At 37.6% G+C, this 19,100-nt stretch overlaps 2 protein-coding genes across 4 annotated transcripts in view; one reads left to right on the forward strand and one right to left on the reverse strand.

Moving 5' to 3' along the window:
- The window catches only part of Clns1a (chloride nucleotide-sensitive channel 1A), a 37,117-nt gene extending 28,257 nt beyond the window's left edge, over nucleotides 1–8,860 (forward strand). The window contains exon 6 of one of the 2 annotated variants that reach the window (XM_048788003.1): nucleotides 8,679–8,860. The gene's annotated coding sequence lies outside the window, so the exon portion shown is untranslated. The remainder of the gene's footprint in view (nucleotides 1–8,678) is intronic. The other variant, XM_048788002.1, reaches the window with a different exon arrangement.
- Aqp11 (aquaporin 11) lies at nucleotides 1,831–17,906 on the reverse strand. Of its 2 annotated transcripts, XM_015477376.2 has the most exons (3): nucleotides 16,963–17,901; nucleotides 6,608–6,724; nucleotides 1,831–2,154 (listed from the first exon to the last, which is right to left on the reverse strand). In XM_015477376.2, the coding sequence occupies exons 1-3, from the start codon at nucleotides 17,579–17,581 to the stop codon at nucleotides 2,081–2,083; spliced, it is 810 nt and encodes a 269-aa protein (XP_015332862.1). In that variant the 5' UTR covers nucleotides 17,582–17,901; the 3' UTR covers nucleotides 1,831–2,080. The 2 variants fall into 2 exon arrangements, with proteins under 2 accessions (XP_015332862.1, XP_048643958.1); XM_048788001.1 differs by lacking the exon at nucleotides 6,608–6,724 and having other exon boundaries at nucleotides 16,963–17,906.
- Nucleotides 17,907–19,100: the final 1,194 nt, after the last annotated feature.

Here is a 19,100-nt window from a genome sequence, read left to right on the forward strand (position 1 = left end):
ACTAGAGACAGGGTACTAGGGTGAGTGGGCTGGAAAGGAGTTACAGTGGGAAAGTGGGGTGTTTGAGATCATAAATTTTAAGCCTGAAGCTATATATAAGCTGAGCAGAGTAAAAGACAAGATTATTAAAGGGGAGGGAACCAACAAACGGGGGCAAAGACATGGAAAGGATCCTGTCTGTGGTATTAATTACCAAGAAATAACTGGAGTAGTGTTATGGAAAAGATGACAGGAACTCAGACCTTAGGAATAAGGGGGACTTGAGGGAACTATATAATGCTTAACTGCGACAAGTACACAGGTAGTTGATGACCTGTTTTTAAGGGAAGAAGTAGAGGAGAATGAATGGGAAGTAGCAATAAGGACAAGGAACACCTCTAGGCCCAATGGTTTGAGAGTGTGGGAAAGTGGCCACCATTTGAGAAGATGGCAGAGGAAGCAGGGTTATCAGAAGTCACAAATTCAATCTGATGTGAAGTTCAGAGGGCTATTTTCACAATTAGTACTCATTTTTCTTAAACCATAGTCTTCATGTAAGCAACATGAATAAAAAGAACTATTTCTGTAAGAAAAATAGCCATGAAACAGTGACACACCTTCATGTTTGGAAGACAAGGGGCTGTTAAAGGGAAGAACCATTATTTAGTAGTGTTGCCCTGGCAGAATTCAGGCCTAATATTGTAAGATCATCTGAATTTTGCAAAAGAAGCTGGAACTATGGATTTTTATGTGAAAAAGACTTAAAATATTGACTCTATTTTAAATACTTTGCAGGCCCAGTAAAACAAATCAGTGACACCTTTACCTATGCAGTCACATTTTGGTGACCTCTGCTTTTTAAAGTATTACTATGGGATGTATTTTTCTAAGTTAAAGAGACAAACTAATCTTCAAACCAGCTGCCTGTTAGGTAGACTTAGCAACAAGCTGCCACTGTTCAGTCTACAACTATAGGCTGAGCTCCAACAGCACTTAAATTACCTGGCAATTTATCATGTGCTTGTTAATTGATTATTTCTCAGATCATATCTCACCACATTTTTTTTTTACTTTGAATTCTAACTGAATTGCCTTTGAAGAGAAACACTAACCTTTTATGATCTGAACATTTAATGAAAATTCAATCTCAGACAATAAGACTTCCAATAGAGAAAAGTTGAAGGTTCTTTAAACCTCAAAAATACTAATTGATTCCTGCATTTAATATTATTATAAGGAATTTAATGATTCTTCAAAACAATTTTCCTTGTATCACAAGGATGGCAGATGTCAGAGCATTGTTTTTGGATTGAAGTAAAAGTGTAAAGACAGTATTTGGCTCTATGTGACCTTGGGCAGAGTGGTAAACTATAAACCCATCTAGATTTAGTTTCCTTATCTGTACAATAAAGATTAAAAATACATGTACCTATTTCACCTGGTAGGTGTAAGGTACATTCCAAGGTGGATAGCTTTAATCTCACCTTCCTGTGAGTTTTTAATTCTATAATACAACTTGCCTGAAGTTAGTGAGATCATCTACTTAGAGAACATATTTTAGATATTAGAATATATTTAAAATTTAAGAAACCCCTTGAGAATGAATGGATATATAATCTTCCAAACGCAATTTTCCTATTGGAAGATGACACCACTGATGGTATCACTGTGTGAGGTAGTCACTGGAAAGTATCTTCTCTCCAGTCCTGTAAGCTAGACTGTTTATACTTTGGTTAAGAATCCTGTTCATTCGAGCAACAACTGATACAATTTCTTTCATCCTACTATCACCTTTTCTCCACTTCTCAACTTTGTACTCATTTGATCTTCTTCTAAGTTAATAATTATCACTTGAGATTTATGTGAGGTTTAATGAATGAGTCTTTTCTAGCAGCATTTAATACATCACTCAAAAGAACAAGTCTTAACTGAGAAATACAGGATACCTCATTTTCACAGTAATTTTTTTTTTAAGTCCCAGTGATGAAAACTTAAGACAGCTTCCTCAAAGGAAGTTAAAACATTGACGAATCCAGTGTAGCCAGTGTTTAGCACGTCCAGCTTGACTGTCTTTTAACTTAGTCTGAGTCTTTTGGAATAGTTATTCCTTTTTTGTATTGTTGTTATGCAGCCATGGAAGGAAAAAGCTGAACATTAAAATCATCAATAATATACCTGAAAGACAAAATAAGGTAAAATAAAAACAAAACAATCTTAAAGGAAAGTCAGTCCCTAATTGAGTATACATTTAGACTAATATTCTCACATTTTTCTTCAACCACAAATCCTTAAAAACAGTATGTACTTGATAAAACCAGTAGGATCTAAATAGTGAATTCAAAGGACAAACAAAACCCAAACATTAATAGTTTTAGTTCTGGCTCCCTTGCTGACTTGCTGGAAAAGTCTAGACTTGGGTCCTCAGCTGTACCTCTAAAATGGCAACAGTCCTTCATGCCCCAGGGTTGTACCCAGGGAATAAAGCAACTGAAAGTACGCCAGGTTCTCACCTGGAATGCTCAAATAAGAACAGTATATCATATTTACTTTCTCGCTTCTCTCTCTTTTTTTTCCCCTTATCAGTCATATACTAATAGCTTTTAGAGATTTATCAAGTAAAATACTTAAGCAAAATTTCAGTCAATGCCTAATTTTTAAATATAATTTTTTTTAAGTTTGCTTATTTGTAATCTTTTTGTGTTTGTTTTTGCAGTGCTGGGGATCAAACTTAGGATACTGTGCATGCTAGACAAGCACTTTACCACTGAGCTACCCCCTAGTCCTAAAAGTCTTTTGAGGTTACACTAGATAAATCTAGCACATAGCCTTTGCTTCAATGTGAAACAGGGAGGAGAGGGACCCAATTGAGTATACAAAATTCAAATTGCTATCTTAAAAGGGAATTCTTCAGTTTTTAAAAATCCTACTATATTTAGACTTAAAACTGTAGATACCTTATAATTAGATTAAAAATTAGTTTTGTCACAGGCAAATTTGAAATTTTCTTATTCTTGTTTGGCAATAAAAAAAACCTTACGACTTGGCTAGTATTTCGATATCTTAACATATTTTTAAAAGATGAGTCTGCAACCAAAGTCTTCAAATGAAAAGGAATCAGATATGATCCTTATGTTAATTGATACACATTTTGTCAATTCTTTATAGAGTCAAAGCTAGAAAATAAGACATGACATTTAAAATGTTTTCCAAAAATGGAACTGCAGTTTCATAGAAGCACATAGAACTGGCCAATTTTTATTGTATGAAATGTAAAAACTAGAAAATAGTCCTGTATACATTCTTTTTTTTTATATATTTTTTTTTAGTTGCTGAGAGATCTTTATTTTATTTATTTATACACGGTGCTGAGAATCGAACCCAATGCCTCACACATGCCAGGCAAGTGCACTACCGCTGAACCACAGCCTCAGCCCCTTGTATACATTCTTATAGTCACGTTTCTAATATTTTTCATTTGGGAAGATGATGGGGGCCATTAGAGAAATTATAGTATCTCTGCTGTGATGAGAATCAAGAAAGACATTAAGAACTGTGGCTCCCAAGAATACTTTGCTCCCTGTGAGTCAAGAAGGGGCTGGGGCTGTAGTTCAGTGGTAGAGCACTTGCCTAGCACATGTGAGGCACTGGGTTTGCTCCTTAGCACCACATAAAAAAAAATAATAAAATAAAGGTACTGTGTCCATCTACGAATAAAAATATTTTTTAAAAAAAGAAAAAGAAACTGGGCATGGTGGCACTTGCCTGTAATCCTAGTAACTTGGGAGGCTGAAGCAAGAGGATCACAGGTTTGAGGTCAGCCTCAGCAACTTAGTGAGACCCTATCTCAAAGTAAAATATAAAAAAGGTTGGGATGTGGCTCAGTGGTAAGAGTGCCTCCAGGTTCAATCACCAATAACAAATTTTTTTAAAAATGGGGTTGGGGGGCTGGGATTGTAGCTCAGTGGTAGAGCACTTGCCTAGCAAGTGTGAGGCACTGGGTTTGGTCCCCAGCACCACATAAAAACTAAATAAACAAAATAAAGGTATTGTGTCCATTTACAACTAAAAATATTTTTAAAAAAGGAAAGAAGAAGATAGACACCTTAAGATTATTTTTCATCTGGAGCCATTTATTTCCAGTGAGTATATAACTTTAATATATGACAAAATTCAATGGCAAGCTTGAATTTAGTAGTCTAAAAACTATGTATATTTATTCACATATGTATTCTACCCATATTCATTGAACGATATCTTGTTTCTCATTCATAAACCTCAGTATAGAAACATGAGTTTCTAAACCAAAAACTCCAACAGAAATTTTATGTTGGGTCTAAGAGAAAAGCTAGGAGTCTTTTTTAGGACAGCTTAGGAAGAATCTTTATTTTCAACAGTCTAAATAGGGCCATACATAATTACAGAAAATTTGATTCTGATGCCACTTAGAAGAGTTTCCTTGTGAACATTTATATATTTTTTTTAATTTGGTGTTTCAATAGTTTTGAAGTAAGTTTGTCTTTAAAATGTTTTGATAAGGGCCACAAAAAATGTGTTATCTTCCTATTTGGACTATACAAACTTGAGAATGTAGTCCCTTTCTTCACTCTCCCACTCTGGTCTACAAAAGGTGACGAGTTACTTTTCCTTTCTTTCCTATCATGAGAGTTTTTCCTATTATATGCTCTTTTGGGAAGAAGTCATTAAGTGCTTTGAGTTGGGGCTGGCGTTATGGCTCAGTAGTAGAGTGCTTGCCTCTGGGTTCGATCTTCAGCACCACTAATGTATGAAATATGATATGTCAAGAGCTTTGTAATGTTTTGAACAACCAATAAAAAAAAAATAAAAATATCTACTAGAGAAATTAAGAATAAAAAAATACAAAAATAAAATAAAAATCAATTTTAAAAAGTACAAAAAAAATTAAAAAATAAAGATATTGTGTCCATCTATAACGAAAACGATTTTTAAAAAGTGCTTTGAGTTGGAAAGCCTGTTTTAAGGGAAAAAAAATCAAGGTCCCTTTGCAGAGAACATTATTACTTCAGATTTTTGTCTTTTAAAATTCTTCTGGAAAGACCTTTTAAATGTTATTTCAAGTAGTATGTGAAATAATAATTTTGCATCATGGGCCTACAGTAAAAGTAGTTGGAGCACACTAACAAATATGTTAAATTGATATATTAAATAATATATGTTGGTTTCAAATAAAACATTGGGGGAAATTTTTCATATAAAAACTATCACCAGCCAGGCATGGTGGCACATACCTGTAATCTTATTGGTTCGGTAAGGTAAGCTAAGGCAGGAGGATCACAAATTCAAAGCCAGCCTCAGCAATTTAGTGAGACCTTAAGCAATTTAGCAATACCCTCTCAAAAGCAAAAATAAAAAGGGCTATGGATGTGGCTCAGTGGTTAAGTGCCCCAGGGTTTAATCCCTGGTACCAGAAAAACAAAACAAAAACAAAAAACTCTCCTGCCTAATTAGTAACCTCTTTTAACTTTTTTTTTTTTTTGGTGGGGGGCAAGGAGTGCTGGGGCTTGAACCCTGGGGCATTCTACCGCTGAGATACAATCCCAGCCTGGAAAACACCCCTTCTTTATTTTTTTATTTTGAGACAGGGCTTGCTAAATTGCCCAGGTTGTCATCAAACTTGCAATCCTCCTACCCCCACCTCCTCCATAACTGGAATTATAGGCATATGCCCCTGCCTGTAAGAAGTTATTGGAAAACACTACAAACACAATTTATAGAATGAGAGGGGAAACAAAACTATCACTAGCCTTTTTAAATGCAGATTTTTCTCTGATATTCAAGTTTGTACCTATAGATATTACTAAGCATGGTAAATAGCAAATGTGAAATAAAGGAATGGGAAGTGAACGAGAGGAATAAAAATATGAGGCTATTCAAAACTGTGTGTGGAGCCAATGTTCCCTTCTACATGTGCCCCTTTTTTTAGAAATAAAACAGAAAATCAGCGATAAGAAACAGAAAATGCTAACTGAACAAAAAGTGAATTAATGGAGGGCTGGACATCCTCTTATTCATTATAAGAAATGCATATTATGAGTACAGTAATTGTATGATTTTTTGTGTTATTTGATTCCTCTTTATAGAAGACTTTTATGTATCTGAACCCAATAGAAATAACAAGAATGGAACTTGTGATTTTTTTTTTTTTTTTTATACCAGGGTTTAAAACCAGAGGTGCTTGACCACTGAGCTATATCCCCATATCCCCAGCCCTTTTTATTTTTTTATTTTGAGACATGGTCTCTTTAAGTTGCTTCCGGCCTTGCTAAATTGCTGAGGCTGGTCTCAGAATTTCAGTCTTCCAGCCTCAGCCTCCCGATCCACTGGGACTACAGGTATGTACCACTGCACCTAGCTGAATTTGTGAATAATTTTAAAACCATATTTATTATAGTTATTCATTGTTTCATGAGATGCCCTTCTGCAAAATGAGTTAAATGAGTTAAATGACATTTATCTCAAACATTTTAACTTTCTTTTTCCTTTTCCTTTTTGTGCCTATTCTGACTTTGGAAATTGACATGTAACAGCAGCATTTCATATCGTATTTTAAAATATCCTAATCTTTCAGACATATTAAAGATATGCTTACCTATGGAAGGAGCCAGCCAATACACTATAAAAAATTGAGGGAAAGCTTCATCAAAACACATGAAATGAAGGGAAAGTGCCAATGCTGGATTAAATATTGCTCCTGTTAGACTTCCTCCTGTAATACATTTTAAGCAAAGTAATTCCAAACAATGTATCTTACATTTTCTTGTATCTAGAAAGAAATAGGTTATTTGTTCTCAGACTATCAATAGTGATATCTCATTAGTGAAATCTTATGAAAAGATCCTTATTTTTTCAACATCCATTGTCAATAAAGTTTTATTGCAAAAAAGAAAAAAACACTATGATATGATTACTTTAGATATTTAAGTAGTCTTACTCTATGATTCTCCTTTGCAGAATCAAGTGGCATATTATAAAGTGTAACAGATTATGGATTATAATATGCCAAGTAAAAAAAAAAAAAAAGACAAAGGACATCAAGAGTTTAAACCTGGTGCTCTGCCTTTACTATAAAATGAACACTGAAAGTTAATGTGCTCTATTATTATAAGTTCCTATAGTTTTTATGAGATAGGAGATTTGGCCATTCTTCCCATTTATCAGTTTGAATGAGTGAAAAATAATAAAGTGAAAATACAATTAAAAATGGATATACTATCCCAGGGTCCTCTTGGGCATAAGCATACCTTTTGTATTGAAAACAAAAAGTAAAAATAGACCAAAATATCATCTCTTCCATTTTTTCTTGTCAGAAGAGTCCTTAAGAAGTCACCGTGAATGGTACATCTCAATAAAATGGTTATACAAATGTTTTTAAAGTGTGAGTCACTTCATGAAAGATAAGCACAAATTTTAACTGTTGACTATTTTTCAGTATTCCTGTTCCAGCTCTATACCAAAGGTAACTGACATGAGGCCTAGGAATCTATAGTTCTGTCCACATACTAAAAAAAGAAAGGCAGAGGAGACTGAAGGACTCCAACACTACTCACCAGAGCTGCGACTGCTTTTCAAAACACACCCTAAGAGCATCCCTAAGACTGGCACTGCTGGTAGTTCTTACAGATGAAGGCTTAGATGCACACATCTGCCTCTTCACTCAGCCATAGAGATCCTGAGACTTTTACATGTTTTATATTGACATATACTACTAGAGCCTGTCTTCATAGCATTCAGAAAAGTAAAATTATTTAAGTTAAGTGACCCTTTCAATCAATGATTTGGGATTTTTGCAATTCTATTTTGGGAGTACTCTCCATGTTCATAGTGTTTTTTTCTTTTTTGCAATAAAACTTTGACAATGGATGTTGAAAAAATAAGGATCTTTTCATAAGATTTCACTAATGAGATATCACTATTGATAGTCTGAGAACAAAGAAGCTAGGCTGAGATCAAACTACTAAACACTAGATGAAGCTCACTAGATGGCTAAGAGTTTTTGTTAGCACACTAGCCTCATGATTCGGGGGTTTTTTTGGTTTTTGTTTTGTTTTGTTTTTTGTTTTTTAACCTCAGCAATGATGATACTGACATCACCTCATGGGCCTTCAGAATCATTCTTGAACAGTCACATCCTGGAATGTTAAACCTGCAACTGCCAAGGCTTAACAGAATTATAGCTGATCATTTCAGTTCAATTCTACACTACCACCACCCTGCAAAAAAAAAAAAAAAAAAGTCCTGTGTACCAGATACCATGGATAGAAAAACTCACCATCTTTATAATATGAGTTAACATCAATGATCATTGACTTCCTTAAGCATAAATAGACTAAGTAAGCCAATGCCCTCATAACTAGTTTACTTCAGAGCCGTAGGTCATGGTGTACTGAAGACTTTTTCTTAGGGCTAAGATAAACATGATAATCACACCACCCTAAAAACTTGAACTGTTTCACTTCCTTATCTTCTACCTTACCAGTTCTGTTCAGTGTGACTTGGTAGAAGCTGCTCCTCCCCCTAAGGGGTGTTCTATTTCCCCTCTCTTGAATAGGGACTGGCTTTGCAACTTGGGTTGACAGAATGCAGCAGAATTCTGAATGTGGCAGGGATGGTGCTGTGTGAATTCCAGGTAAGCCCACCAGCCTCTATTTTTTTGCTCTCAGAACAATACCCTGACGTAGAAGTAAACTGGTCTGGGCCACATGGATGGGAACCAAGGCAACCCCGATGACAGCACCAACTGCCACACGTGAGGGTCCCCAGGCTTTTCCAGCCCCACCACTGTCCATCTGGTGAACGTAGCTGCATGAGTGATGCCATGGGATTTGGCCAACTAATCCAGAGAACTGTGAAAAGTAATAAATTGTTATTTTAAGTTATGGGATTGTTTGTTACATAGCAATAGTTTAAACATACAGAAATACATATCAGGTATGGATTCTGTGTTAACAAAAGCCCCAAATGTGGCATGGGCTTTGCTGTTTTACTGGATAATTCTTTTGTTGTGAGGGTCTGTCCTGTGTACTGTAAGATGTTTAGTGGCATCCCCAGACCCTACCCAGTAGATGCTAGTAGCACTCTCTTCTCCCCACACTGTATCAACCCAAATGTCCTCTGGGGACAAAATCCTCCCCAGTTGAAAACCTAGAGAAACACTGGTACTTGGTACAAGAAGATATATTCAAGGTTGATTATTTATAATAGCAAAGAACTGGGAACTGGAGAAAACCTAAATATCTATTCACAGAAAAATTGCTAAATAAGCTTATTATTACTTTAGGATATCATAAAGCATTTTGAAATAATGAGAGAAATCTCCCTACTGACATAGATCTCCATTGAACAAACCACCAAAAAAAGTAGACTGAAGAAAGGTATGATACTTTTTATGATAACATGAACACATACATAATAATATATGTTTCATAGATTATTATCTATAATAAATGCACTTAAAAGGCTTTGGAAGGACATAATACACACAACACAAAGAAGGATTAACTGGTGGAAAGAGACGGTAGAAAAGGAGGGACAGACATAGAGGATAGCAGTCAAAAGCACTTCAGTGTTTTATTAGTTTTTTATAAAAAATCAGCAGACACAGAACTATCAGAAAGTGGCTTTAGCAAATAGGTTACTATTCATTGACATTTGAAGGGGAGATGATATAACTGCATGTTGAGAGAGAGTTATCACCAAAAGATCTAGCAGAATTTTAGAGGTCACTATAAGCTTATGAAATCACCATAACCAAAGGTGAGGTCTCAAATCTGGCATTTGTAGGCACTAATGTTTCTCAATGTTCCTGAGGGGAATCAAATTCTCTGTAACAGAAGGATACTAGTTAAAAATCACATAAAACTCATGTATAAGCCAGAAGGTCACTTTTATTGGAAGCCATGGACATAAATTTACTAATTTATAATGGAAGCTAGCCCTTTCCAGTAACCAAAATATTTGTCTTCCTTCTCCAGGGCACTCATTTCCTGGTAAATGCCCCCTGGAAGGCCAAATCTATCACCAGAAGTTATTTGATCAGCATGTAATCAGAGCAAAGACCATGATAAAACATCATCCAGAACTGAAAATACCTTTTTAATGACAAGACTGCTTTCCCTGGATGTGGTCTCTGCCTCCTGTTATATTGGGCAAATGCTCTAGACACTCCAGTTTTTACTGCTGGCTCACAGATATGCTAATTTACTACCTAAACTTGGTAGCTCTTTTAAGACTAGTTATTATAGACATGGGAGAATGACACTGAACTGTTTCAGAGGTTGTGGGGAGCACCTGGGGATTTGTATACCAAAAAATTGACTTATTTGCAAATAAGTTAACTTTCAATATAAAAGTTGTAAAGACTACACTTTCCTGAACTTATACCAACAAAAATATTGATTATGCAACAATGATGAACTTAGACTGGAAGCCTGTGACAAATTAGTAGTAAATGCCATGTATTGTGCTAAGAATATAAATAATATTCCTTTTTTTTTTTTTTTTTTTTTTTGGTACCAGGGATTGCTTACCCACTGAGCCACATCCCCAGCCCTTTTTTTAATATTTTATTTAGAGACAGGTCTCATTGATTTGCGTAGGGCCTCATTAAGTTGCTGAGGCTGACTGAGCTAGCAATCTTCCTGCCTCAGCCTGGGATTATAAGCATGGGCCACCGAGCCCAGACTCATACTCTTGACATGATATTATTCTTTGTTTTAAAGATGAATAAACTGAGACCAAATTAAGTATCTGGCATAAAAACACAGACCAACTCTAAACCTGTACGCTTGACCACTATATTATACTGGGGTCATAAGTTGGTTTTATTTGGAAACTGGTAATGGCCTCTATTTCATATAGTTATTATATTAGAGGGAAAGTATGTAAGTACTTAGTTCCCTTCTCATTTAAAAGACTTAGAAGGATACCAAAAATCCTGCATGGAGTAAAAATACTACAATTTCTTAAAACAATTTATTAGACTTTTATTGGAAGCCATGGACATAAAATATGGAATGCCCAAATATGTATTTTATCTATGTAGTTTTTTTATTGAACAAACTATTTGCTAGTTCACTCATTTACTCTAAAGATTCTTTCAACTGTTCACTTTGTACCAGATTATACTATCCTAAGTCCTAGTTCTACATTATGAAAAATAAAACAAATGTTGTTTCTGTACTCAAACCTTACTTTCTGGTAGATGAGGATAGGTACTATGTCAGAAAACAGTGTAAATAATTTTAAATTCTATAAACAAAAAGGTGCAGTAATAAAGACAACTTACATGTGTAAAATAACATTTTTTCAATATCTATTTATGTACAGAAATAAATGCATTTTTTTCTCACCCTGTTTACTGAACTAAAAATACAAATTAAGGAAGAATTTCTTGAAATCTGAAATAATAATTTATAATTTTAAGAGCCAGTTGTGGCAGCACACACCTGTCTGAAGTCCCAGCTCTCTGGGAGGCTGAAGTAAGAGGATCACTTGAGCCCAGGAGCTTAAGACCAACCTGGACAGCATAATAGCAAGACCCCATTAAAAAAAAAAAAAAGTTTATATTTTTTAATATGTTCTCACCAAGCTTTTTCTTTCTTTTTCTTTTTTTTTAAATTTTATTTTATTAGGGAAGCCAATAACTACATAAGTGGTAATGACAACAGTGGCCCTCACCTGCACATAAAAATTCTGACTGCTGGGCTGGCTGAGTGGTAGAGCATTTGCTTAGTATATGCAAAGCCAGAGGTTGAATCCTCAGCACTGCAAAAAATAAATTCAGAATGCTAAATCAATAAATACACAATCCTAGAAACCTATGGCTAGGCTGCTAGGCAGTTCTGTTCTGAATCTTAAAATACATCATCAGTCATTTTGACATGACCTAAATTCATGAATCCTGAGTGCCTTCAAGGCCCAAGTTGAAATCTCCCAGCATGCAATTTTGTCAAACCTGTACTTGTGGTATTTTACAAGTTTAAAAAAGATACAATCCCAGTGGCTCAGGAGGTTGAGGCAGGAGGACTGCAAGTTCAAAGTCAGTCTCAGCAAAAGGAAGGTGCTAGCAACTCAGTAAGACACTATCTCTAAATAAAGTACAAAATAGGGCTGGGGATGTGGCTCAGTAGTTGAGTGTCCCTGAGTTCAATTCCTAGAAACTCCCCCCCCCCCAAAAAAAAATAGTTAAATCAAAGTAACTTATAATGATGTGTGATCTTGGCTAGATCACACATCTTCTCCTGCCTTTGTTTCCCTTTTCCTTTTTAAGTTCTTCCTACAAAAGCCTTGCTTTTGCCTGACCGCACAGACACTCAACTAGTCCCAAGACAGTCCATTCTATTTGGAACAAAGTGGTAACATAGTAAAGTAAGTTTCTGTGGGATCATAAAATTTAAAAAACCTGCTTAATCCAGTGTTTGCCAGACTTATTTGATAAAAATCCTTTTGTAATTAAAAATTTTTAATTGTGGTAAAAGATACATAAAATATGCCACTCAGTGTTTTTTACATTCAACAATGTTGTTCTACTGTCAGTATTATCTTTTTTCCAGAAGTTTTCCATCCAGAAGAAGTTTTCTATCACTCTGAAGTCTGTATCCATTAATAATAAGTTTCCATTTCTTCTTTCTCCTCAGTCCTGGTAACCTATATTCTACTTTCTGATTCTATGAATTTGCCTATTTTGGATTATTTCATGTAGTGAAGTAATAAAATATTTGTCCTTTTTGGGGGGGTCTGGACTTTTAAAATTTCTTTATTTTTACTTTTTGGTACTGGGGATTGAACCCAGTGGCACTTAATTACTGAGACACATCCCCAATCCTTTTTATTTTTTATTTTGGGACAGGGTCTCACTGATTTGTTTAGTGCCTCCTAAATTGCTGGGATTACAAGTGTGCCCCACCATGTCCAGCTAGAATTTTTAAAAAAAGAATTAGTGGGACTTGAACATAGAGACACCCTACCACCCTACCAGTTCCCCCACCTTGCCTCATGTTTTTTCATTTTTGAGACTGTGTCTCACTAGATTGCTTCCAACTTTTGATCCTCCTGCCTCAGCCTCCTGAGTTCTTGGGATTACATTGTGCAATGTGTCTGGCTTAGCATAATATTTTCAAAGTTCATATTGTATCTGTCAGAACTTTATTCCTTTTTAGAGCCAATTGTATTCAATTGTATGTTTTTAGAACTCATGAGGAGCACACTGTAGGAATGCTGATAATAAAACTAGGTAGGTACTTTAGTGTCAGTTTGAAGCATGGTTTGTGCGCATGCTTGCTGTGTAAATTGAGATGATCATTTAACTTCTGAGCCCCACTCACTTTGCTTAAAATGGAAATAATGTATTCATCAATGGCTTTTGGTAAGGATTAACTATGGTTACTCATATAAATTTCCTAGCAAGATGCTTTAGCCTATACTAAGCACCCAATGAATACTCTTATCTGTCCTATATTGGCAGAAAAGAAAATGGAAAGGAAGATTATCATAGATTGTGATTTTTCTGTTTGGTTTTACCCCTGCACTCTCCAGCTCTAAGACTGTAGCCACTAATTACAGTATATTACACTTGAAATGTGCCTACTTCCAGTAAGGAACTCAATCTTTATTTTTCCTTAATTTAAATAGCCACAGGGGGCTAGTGGCTTCTGAATTGGACTACACAGGCCTAGATTCTTAGAACAGTGGTTTTCAACCTTGGTTTTGAAAGGAATCACCTGGGGAACTTTAAAATATATCACTGCTTCCAGGCATAGTGGCATATGCCTATAATCCCAGCTGTTTGGGAAGCTGAGGCAGGAGGATTGCAGGTTCAAAGCCAGCCTCAGCAACTAGCGAGAACCTAATGAGAACCTGTCTCAAAATAAGAAATAAAAAACTGCTGGGGATGTGACTCAGTAATAGAACATCCCTGGGTTCAATCCCTGGTACCAAAAAGTTAAATTAAATTATACCACTGCCTAGGCGCCTTCCCAGAGCAATTACATTTTAATCTCTGAACTCAGAATGGGTATATTTTAAAAGCTCCCCAGGTCATTCCAATGCAGGAAGAATGTTGAAACCACTGTTCTAGCAACCCTTTTACTCTCTCGCCCTCTTCCATTAATTCCCACATTTCAATAAAAAGGAACAGTGTTTTAGATCCCTTAAATTGATCTTTTACATACTCCTTCCACTATATATATATAGTTTTCCTTATATTAATCTATAACTTCAAATATTATCAAAATCTCTATAACATAAATATATGCAGAATTATTTATGGAATCACAACTATATTAAAGTATAAAATAGAATACCAACTTGAGGATAATCAACAGAGGGAGGAGGGACATAGTTGGAGAAAGATCCAACTATCAATGTTTTATTTTAAAAAATCTTTTACTGTAAAAGATTAAACTGTGGTGTAACTACATTTTGGGGGGGCAGGGGGTGGTCACTGTTTTTTGTTTTCCCTGGTACAGAGCCTCACTGCATCTCTAGACCTTTTCAAATTATTTTACTTTGAGACTAGAAAATAGGGTTTTTCCAAATTGCTCAAGCAGGCCTTGAACTTGTTGTGATCCTCCTGCCTGAGCTTCCTGAGTAACTGGAATCAGAGCATATGCTGCCACACTCAGCAGAATTTTTTTTTTTAACCATAGACAGTTCAGTTCATACATAGTGGATATTTCTGATTTAGCTAAAAACCTAAAACTTGAATAAATGAGCAACTATTCATGAACCCTCCAGTTATACATATGCTCTTCCCTCTCTCCTGGAACATTTGTTTTCATCTGTGTATACTAAAAAATGGAACTATGCCTAAAGAAGGGAATATGGATTGGGAAGTCTTTCATTTTTACCCTATAAGGTCAAACATTTAGGAGCCCTTATTTTGATGTTTGTTTCTAATTCTAAGTTTCACTTAATGGCAGAAGAAGATGACTATTATAAATTTCCTTTGTTATATTCATGCCTCCAAAACATTTTATAATTCAGATATGGTCCCAGTAAAGGTATTCTTTTGGAATCATTTGGGAATGGTGGCATAGAGGATTGTGTGCAGGGCATCATGAGTGCTAGCTAAATGCTCTGGTAGCACATGCAAGGCACTGAGTTCCATCCTCGGCACCACATTAAATAAATAAATAAATACTTTTTTTTTTTAAGCATCCTTAGTTTCAATCAAGTTTTAATTTTAAGACACAACTTTCTTGATAACTCAAGACGAATTATTAAAGAAATAAGAAATGAGTGGGGCTGGGGTTGTGGCTTGGTGGCAGAGAGCTTGCCTAGCATGTGTGAGGCACTGGGTTCGATTCTCAGCACCACATATTAATAAATAAAATAAAGGTCCATGACAACCAAAAAAAACAAAATTAAAAAAAAAGAAATGAGTAATTTGTAAAAAAAAAAAAAAAAAAAANGCACGCGCGCAGTCGCCGGCGCGCGAGACCCAGACCTCCAGATCCCTGACCCTGCCTGGCAGAGGTAGGAGGGCGCCCTTTGCGCTCCGACATGTGCTCTGGAATGTGAACTCGAGCTTTTTGGGTACTCTGAGAAGACTAATACATCTATCTGGAAGGCCCCTTAAAGGTCATCTCAGCAACCCCCTCGTTTTTACTAATGGGGCGACCGAGATTAAGAAGGGAGGCGCAGCGCCCGGCACCGGCGTGTAGGGGGTGTGCTTTAATAATGGACTTGAGAACCGAGGAGGACCCTGCAGCAGGCGCTTCACCTGCCTAACAATTTTTTTTTTAATTTTGTAATTGTGATAAAGTCATTTGTGATATGCCATTTGTTTTAACCATTTGTAAGTGTATAATCCAGTGACATGAATTACATTCAGTTATCCAACCATCACCACTCTTTCCACAGTTTGAGTCATGGGTCTTAGAAATGATGTTCCCTAAATTTACAGTATTTGTATAATCTGTTTATAATCTTTGGCATGAATTATTTAAATATAATAACATAAAACAGTCAATTTTTACATTTTAAAATTGTATTTGTTGTTCTAATTAGTTATACATGACAGTAGAATGCATTTTGACATGTTATACACAAATGGAGCACAATTTCTCATTCCTCTGACTGTACAGGTGCAGAGTCGCTCCAGTAGTGTAATCATACATGTATATAGGATAATAATATCCGTCCCATTATACAGTCCTTCCCATCCCCACAGTCCCACCCCTACCCTGGCTCCCGTCTACACAAACCAAAGTTCCTTCATTCTTCCTCCACCCGCTCCGCCCCAGCTGTGGTTCACATTTGCTTATCAGAGAAAACATTCTGCTTTTGTTTTTTGGGGATTGCCTTATTTCAATTTTTACTTGTTCTTATTAGTTAATACATGCTAGTAGAATGTATTTTGACGTATTATAAGGAGTATAAGTTCTCATTGTTCTGGTTGTACATGATGTAGAATTACATTGATGGTGAATCATATATGCACATAGNTAAAAAAAAAAAAAAAAAAAAAAAAAGACTAGAAAATGGAACTACAGAATTTCTACTCCCCATTCTTAACTACTAACCAATCATGTGCCTTGTGCTTTAAAAAGGAACTTTTTAGACCCGGGATCATTTTTCAATGAGTGTCAGAAACCATCTATACCACCTTTACAATATCAAAGAGGTAACTGATAAGTTGTCTTTCCTCTCTAACGCTAAAACAATCCTTTTCTAAGATATTTGAACCCGTGGCAGTATCTAACAGGATCTCAAATTTCAGCACAAGAGGTGGCCCCTTTCTCTGTGTGTTTGAAAACACTAAATAAAAGACCTCGGCCTTGTTGGTTAAGAATGGGTTGCAAAATGGTTAGAATAAAAGGGCTGAGGGATACCAATATTTACATCACAGCGGTGTGGGGTTTCGGATGTATCTTGGTAAAGAACTAAAGAGCCTCAGATCATAGAGGTCCAGACGTGCCAAGTGTTTTATAGGAAATGACAAACCTGCGTAGGCCAAAAAGGTGATGAGTGCAGCCAGCAGGTGGATACGAAGCTTGGTTCGGACCTCCTGGAACTGCAGCAGAGCGCTGTGGAAGATAAAGGAGCAGACGACCTCTGTGATGATCGCTTGGGGTAAATCTGAATCGATGGGATTCTTGCAAGCCAAGTTCCTCTCGCTGAAGTGATACTTGGTCAGACCCAGGTTCCACAGGGCGCTTACACAGTACCTGCTGCACAGAGCGCTAACTAGCTGAGACGACAGCCTCACTGCACCCATCTCGGGGGACATTCCCCCCAGCATCATCTGCATCATCACGCCGCACGGATTGCCGGAAGTGCCCACCAGAGTCAGGCCATGCACCAACGAGAAGAAGTAGATTAGCGTCAGCGTCCAGGTGGGGTGCGCGGAGTCCTGCGCGCCAAGCAGTTGCAGCTCGTGGGTGCAGCAGCAGAGCTGGAAGGTGGCCAGAAACTCCAAAGCGAAGGCGTGGGCCAGGGGCCTGTGCAGCTGCTGCCGAGCAATCACGCGGCCCAGACCCACGAACAGCACGATCGACAACATAAGCCCCAGAGAGGTGCAGGTGTCCCGGACCTGGGGCCAGAGCCCCGGCTGCGCCGACATGACTCCCTTACTGTATGACTAGCGGGCTTGCTCCAGAACAACAGGAGATTGCCTGGGGCCTGAGTCTTAAGTCCGCAGCCCCGCCCCTCCTCACGCCCCTGGGGAGGGCCGGCTCTAGGCTAGCGGGAGGTCCCGGGGCGTCACGCTGGAGGGATCCTCCCCCCCTCCCCGGCTCGGAGTTAAGGTGTTGGAACCGGAGCCGGGGAGGAGAGGAGGTGAGGGGCGGCGAGGGAGCTGTGCTTGAGAGTCGGCTGAGGGGCCAACGGTCAGCCGAGCCCAACACGCACAGCTCCTCTACCTCCCTCTGCTACTGGAAGCTAGCGCTGGTGGGGCGGGGCGCCGAGGGCCGCCGCGCGCCCAGGGCCATTGCGCACGCGCGCAGTCGCCGGCGCGCGAGACCCAGACCTCCAGATCNTGTAGAATTACATTGATGGTGAATCATATATGCACATAGGATGGTATGTCCAATTCATTCTACTTTCTTATTCCCATTCCCCCTCCCTTCCCTTCATCCCCCTTTGAAACAGCCATTTCTTACAGTCATTGCATCCTATGAAGGAAGGAAACCCAAAGCAAAACTCTGGAGAAGTCCACTCATAGAATAGTGGTTTGTTTTAAACAGGGTGAAAACTCTTTAGCACAGAGCCTAGCACAAAGGAAATAGTAAAGTAGAAGCTTAAAGGTGAAACAGAAGTTTTCAGAAGCTGGAGTCCCAGTCTTGGCTTTTGCCATCACACCATAGTCCCAACAACTCACTCATTTGGGATGCAGAGTGGGAGAGAATGCTAGGGTTCCTCAGACCTTGCACCTAGCAAAGTTTTGTGCTAATGGAATGGTGTCATGGCTCAGAGTGGAGTTTCCAAATACCTTGGCACTGTTCAGCTACAGTTCTGTTCCAGCTGGCTCTTTTGACCACAAGTCCACATTTCATAGAATTGGAGGGGAGGGAAAAAGGAAGGAGAGTGAGAAGAACTTCTGGATGGTTCTCCTCGGTTTTATTCCCAATTTCAACTTGTCCTTTTATAACCTAATAAAAATACTTTTTTTTTGGGGGGGGGGGTCTTATGGTACTGGAGATTAAGCGCAGAAGGATACTACCACTGAGTTACATCCCCACCCTTTCCCCTTAAATTTTATTTTGAGATAAGGGTCTTGCTAAGTTGCTGAGTCTGGCTCTACCTTGCTATCCTCCTGCTTCAGCCTCCCAAGTCACTGGGATTACAGGCGTGTACCACCAAGCCTGGTGGAAATTCCCCTTTTAATGTGAAGATTTCTGTGGTATCAATAAAAATTTTTATAAACTCTGAATTTTTATTTTTTTCAGAAATTTCTTTTTTTTTAAAGAGAGAGAGAGAATTTTAATATTTATTTATTTTTTTAGTTTTCGGCAGACACAACATCTTTGTTTGTATGTGGTGCTGAGGATTGAACCCGGGCCGCATGCATGCCAGGCAAGCGTGCTACCGCTTGAGCCACATCCCTAGCCCCAGACTCTGAATTTTTAAATAACTCAATTCTT

Source organism: Marmota marmota, unplaced genomic scaffold (assembly GCF_001458135.2).
Source record: "Marmota marmota marmota unplaced genomic scaffold, marMar, whole genome shotgun sequence".
Classification (NCBI taxonomy): domain Eukaryota; kingdom Metazoa; phylum Chordata; class Mammalia; order Rodentia; family Sciuridae; genus Marmota; species Marmota marmota.